We start from the raw sequence: 5,414 nt of genomic DNA, 5'->3' as shown, positions 1-5,414 counted from the left end.
TATAAAATTACAATTATGCAAAATAAAAAAAACAAAGTAAAATGTTATAATAAGTAAATAGTACATCGATGTTTATTTTTAAAAGATAAATCTTGATCACTATTTATATTAACATATGACATTATATTTTATTTAATGCGTGCAATATACGAGGGTTTTTTTAAATACATCTTTTTATCATTTACTATATAAAATTATATTTATATAATAATACACGAGATTTTAATCTAGTATATAATATAATAAAAAAGTTGGGCCCCTAGGAGACGGACCCTGATTAGTTATATGGCATACATAATTTTTTTGTTATCTAAATAGTTATTATTTTTTCTGGCACATTTGCTAGCTTCTGTAAAATCTGTCATTTGCTCCATCAATTTGTTGTTGAAGTCTGTTTCGTCTTGTTCATGATTCTCTTTCTACTAAGTTGTAGTGACTTGTATAAAAAGATTCAAAATCATGATCCTCTTCGTGATCGATTTGACAGCCCATGTGAGAACTAGGTGTCAAGAAATCGTCCATCTCAATGTGCCAAACATGTTTAACGGGTCAAAAGGTATTTGTTGTTTTTTTTGGACGGCCTGGCCTTTGATCACGCAGGTCACGAGTAGGAATCCCGCGGTTGGCATATTATTGTCAGTTTAAACCAGTGTCACAGTTCATCTCTCGCAAAATGCGACCCAGAGACCTCCTGAACAGGAACCCCTCATAAGTGGGTAAACCTTCCCACCTTCCCCCAAACCAGTTGGTCGGTCGAGGATCATTGGCAAAAAAAGGTATTTGTTGTTAAATAATCAGTTTTTCGAGTTGTTCAGTGTGATTTTATTTTATTTATTTATTTTTTGCGGGTGAAGTGGACGAGGGGCTAAAAACTTGAATGATCCACTCATATGTACATGGATTGGTGCAAAAGAAGAGTTAAAAACATGCTCTTGCTTATTAATTTTCATTTAATTGGGAACTATCACTCACTCATGCAAGTTATTAGTTGTCACATTTAAATTCTATTTTTTTATTTAAGCGTTTAATTTCAATTTTGTCACTTTGATGACAAATTGCTAGAATTTCCTTTGATGAGTCCTTTTTTTAATATATATTTTTTTTTGGCTTTAGTCTAGTGTGATACGTTGCGAATTAAACCACCCCACCAGGCCACCACCGCTTCACAATTAGTTGTGAAGAAAATTTTTGTATACATCTTTATCTTTGAATATGTAAATAAAAACTATAATAAAATTAATCTATCATATTGATGCATGTTTGTTGAATGAAAAGAAAGGTTAGCAAAATAATAGGTGGAAAATGGTTGAAGAGAATGGTAAGTGCATGCAAGTAAAACATTCATGATTCATACAAAGGGAACCCATCTCCCTCCCTACTTGTGTCTATAAAGGCAATGCCCCCTTGATCTTACTTATGTAATCCTCAAAGCAATGGAGCAAAATGGTCATAGTAATGGTCACAGTAATGGTCATAGCAATGGTCATGCCCACATTATTACAACAAAAAGGTTGTATTTATTTACCATGCATAATATGTATTTTCTTTTTTTTACCAAAAACATTTAAATTTTTTAAAGACTTTCTTTCTGAAAAGAATGTTTATGTTCATGTGACAAGGTTAATGAACAAAGTGGCAGTGGTAACCGGCGGAGCAAGAGGAATAGGCGCTGCCACAGCGAAGTTAATGGCGGAGAACGGGGCACATGTCGTTATTGCTGATATTTTGGATGATTTGGGCACAAGTCTTGCAAATTCAATTAACGGTCGTTTTGTGCATTGTGATGTATCGATAGAATCTGATGTAGAAGCGGCTGTTCAACTCGCTATAACTTGGAAAGGGAGACTAGATATCATGTACAATAATGCCGGAATTGGAGGTAAACTTTAGTATTTTCTAGTGCTAAATACAAACAAATAAACAAACGTACACATTAAAATCCCACTTATAGAGTAGGGTCTGCAGAGGGTGAGATGAGAGCAAACCTTACCTCTATCTCAAGAGCAGTAGCTCTAGCTAAAAATCCCCCCTTTATTGTTTCTTTACACTATAAAATACATGTAACATAAAGTATATATTAGTAACTTAGTAGTAGAAGAGAAAATATGACAATAAACAGTTAAAGATGTATGCTTGTTAAAGATTAAATAAATAGTTTAATACCACCCAAATGATGTGAGAAATTTTCTTGTGCATAGATGAAGGAGGAAGCATTACAACTCTTGACATGAAAAGGATCTCAAAAGTAATTGGAGTTAACATGAATGGGGTTATACACGGGACCAAGCACGCTGCACGCGCTATGATCTCAGGCGGAAAAGGTGGTGCTATCATAAACTCGTCAAGCACAGCCGCCATCATGGGCGGCCTTGGATCACACGCGTATACATTAACCAAAGAGGCAATTCTTGGATTAACAAGAAGCTCTTCATGCGAGTTGGGCACATATGGGATCCGTGTGAATTGTGTGTTACCTCATGCCGTGCTATCACCAATGCTAGTGGACGCGTATCGTGGTTTTGTGAAGGATATAACGGCGGAAGAAGTGCAACAGAAAATGGGCGAGAATGCGAGTTTATTAAAAGGGAGATGTGGATTGGTTGAAGATGTTGCACATGCTGTTTTGTTTTTGGCTAGCGATGAAGCTGGATTTATAACGGGCCATAATCTTGTTATCGACGGGGGATTTACTTCTTCTTCGGTTAACATGACTTTCATTTATCGTGAAAAAAAGACAGAATCAGATCATCCTAGCTAGTTAAAAAACATGACTAATCAATTAGTGCAAATAATCACTTTGGTGTTGTCTGTATTTTATGAACTATTTAATTTAAGTTTTAATAATATAATCATATTGAAACTTTAATATCATATCAAAAACCTATTCACCCTTTATCATGAGACTATCTTTTCACATATACATGAAACAAATAACACAAATGTAGGAAGTTGTGTATGTCACGAGTGTGTCAAAGAGGTTTCGAGTACTACAAGTCCAAGTCTTGTTGCTTCTTTTTATGGAAGAATAAGCAGATGACGGAGCAATCGTCCCTCTTCGATGAAGGGAACTTCTGTTTCCAAGCTGCGGTTGCGGCTGCAACTACTTCTTTTGCTGCTGAGTCTTCACTCTCTGCTCCCCACACTATGGATGCTACGGTGTTGTTGCTAAGCACATCCCAAATCTGAAAATTTGAAGATTTAGTAACCGTGGAGGGTGTGGTTCGACCAGTTTACTAATCAAACGGGTCAATGAGTCAATCTGAGTCGTGATTGGGTCCAACAACCAAGAGGTCATGAGTTCAAATCCCATTAATGACATGGTTGTATAAAAGGAAAAATAATTAAAACAAGTATCATTGAAATAATAACCAATAAGCAAGTGAAGAGGTTATGACAAGGTAAATTCATTTATTATTAATTTTTTTATTTTTAATATGTAACTCGTTGACAATAAAAAAAATAATCTAAATCGATCGACCATCGTAAATAGTAGAAAGTTGTGGTCAAGTAGCATGATGAGATCATATGTATTTGACTTACCCCGTCACTTGCAAGAACGATGAATTGATCGTTTGGGGTCAATCGGTGATAGGAGACATCAGGAACGGCTATGATACCGTGACTTTTGAGTACAAAATCCCCAAAAGCGCGAGACATGGCTAGGCCCGGTGAGTCATGATATGGCAACCACACTCGATCTATATGTGGTTCGTCTTTTAACGACATCACCCTACCATTTAACTTCCTTATTCGATCCCCCTCCGCTGCACAAAATATGATTCTTCATTAGTTCATACAACAACACAACAGAATGGGCCGGGCCGGGCCCAGATCAGGCCTAACACTTGCATCTAGATTTATATTTATCAATCAATACTTACAAGGTACACTTGGTTTGAGATCAATGGTCAACTGCACAGAGGTAATTCCATTATCAGCCATTGTTCCAAGCACTGCTCTTGAATCACCAAGATTAGCAATAACCAGATCATCACCCTATCGAACAAAAAACAATCGCTTCATATCGCGTGCTAGCTTGTACCATACAAGCAAATGATGAATCATAAAACATAGATTGTGTCATGGTACCTGTTTGATGACAATAACTGCAGTTGTACCACTACAAGAGCAATCTATATGCTCCAAAAGCTTGATCTCCTTGTCCATGACTTTAAAGGCACTATAACATGCTTCTTTCCAAATATGGAAATCTTTGGATTCAAACTCATCTTGTTCATAATTTACTGTTTTACCCTTCATCATGGTGGCATTTCTTTGGTTGATAATTAATGATGGCAACTTGTTTCTCACAAATTTACTCACTATTTGACCATTCCTTCCATGCCCATCAAAAACACCACCAAATGCTCCATTGTCCATTCCATAATCCTTCATCAAATTAAAAAAAAAATCATATTAGCAATAATCATAGCATCGGAAACATCAACCGATTAACAATATAGCAATAACACAAGAATTATCAACATAACATGACCGAGTTAAATCCAACTGAAGTTTAAAGTAAATTAGACACAATAAAAAACAGGTATCTGTTACGGCCAAATCCGTAGCAAATACACTTTTTCCATGGATTTGCTACGGATTTGGACCATAACTTATAATTTCCGTAGCAGATACCTGTTTTTTGTAGTAGTGACAAAAGGATTGTGATGAGAAAGAAACCTGGTAAAGAATGGCAGCATCTTGGTTGAAACCTTTAGATCCTTGATGAGTGTGGATTGAACCTATCTTTTGATCACAAATGGTGTCTTGGTAATAAATAACATTTTCATGACCATAGTCTATCTCATGAATCTCTGGAGATGCTTTGGATATGCAGATACCCATTCCAAATGTTAATTAACCACCCTTCTCAATATTCTCTCTTTATACAAAACCAAATGGTGTATATATATATACACACAAACATACTAACTAATATGTATATATTTGAGATGGTCGACTTGTCATAGTTATCTTGAAATTTTTAATGTATTATAAGAGATCCAAGCTTGAGACTTTTACTTTTCTTGGTTTAAAAATTTTGTAAATATTGTTTCTTTTATTTTTGGGATTTATTTATATAATTAAATAATAGTTAGAATATGAAAACCAAACGCAACTTTGATTTCAAACACCGCAACTTGATGTCAATAGATCAATTATGCAACTTTTAATATTTAATAACTATTAGAATATTCATCTTGATTACATCTTCCAAAAGTCAAATACAAATATACAATGAGTCATTCACTAGCTAGACGTTATGTTGTATTTTAATCATTTACATGAAAAGTTAACTCATAGGAGACAGTTAACAAGTTTCTGACCTATCAAATATATATAACAATTTCTTAACGAATTATCGAAGAACTCGATCGTATGTAAGTTTTGATGATTATCGAACTCGTTAA

At 35.0% G+C, this 5,414-nt stretch overlaps 2 protein-coding genes across 2 annotated transcripts; one reads left to right on the top strand and one right to left on the bottom strand.

Annotated features, from left to right (window-relative positions):
- Positions 1 to 1,378: 1,378 nt before the first annotated feature.
- Positions 1,379 to 2,775, top strand: LOC110929853 (short-chain dehydrogenase reductase ATA1). The gene is made up of 3 exons (XM_022173045.2): positions 1,379 to 1,510; positions 1,620 to 1,879; positions 2,199 to 2,775. The coding sequence occupies exons 1-3, from the start codon at positions 1,434 to 1,436 to the stop codon at positions 2,756 to 2,758; spliced, it is 897 nt and encodes a 298-aa protein (XP_022028737.1). The 5' UTR covers positions 1,379 to 1,433; the 3' UTR covers positions 2,759 to 2,775.
- Positions 2,776 to 2,824: 49 nt separating this feature from the next.
- Positions 2,825 to 5,003, bottom strand: LOC110929852 (probable protein phosphatase 2C 61). Its single transcript, XM_022173044.2, has 5 exons — positions 4,684 to 5,003; positions 4,090 to 4,389; positions 3,882 to 3,996; positions 3,541 to 3,764; positions 2,825 to 3,182 (listed from the first exon to the last, which is right to left on the bottom strand). Exons 1-5 carry the CDS (start codon positions 4,846 to 4,848, stop codon positions 2,988 to 2,990), a joined length of 999 nt encoding a protein of 332 aa, XP_022028736.1. The 5' UTR covers positions 4,849 to 5,003; the 3' UTR covers positions 2,825 to 2,987.
- Positions 5,004 to 5,414: the final 411 nt, after the last annotated feature.

The sequence above is a fragment of the Helianthus annuus genome, chromosome 3, assembly GCF_002127325.2.
Source record: "Helianthus annuus cultivar XRQ/B chromosome 3, HanXRQr2.0-SUNRISE, whole genome shotgun sequence".
NCBI classification, from domain to species: Eukaryota; Viridiplantae; Streptophyta; class Magnoliopsida; order Asterales; family Asteraceae; genus Helianthus; species Helianthus annuus.
This window is presented reverse-complemented; position numbering and strand designations above follow the sequence as displayed.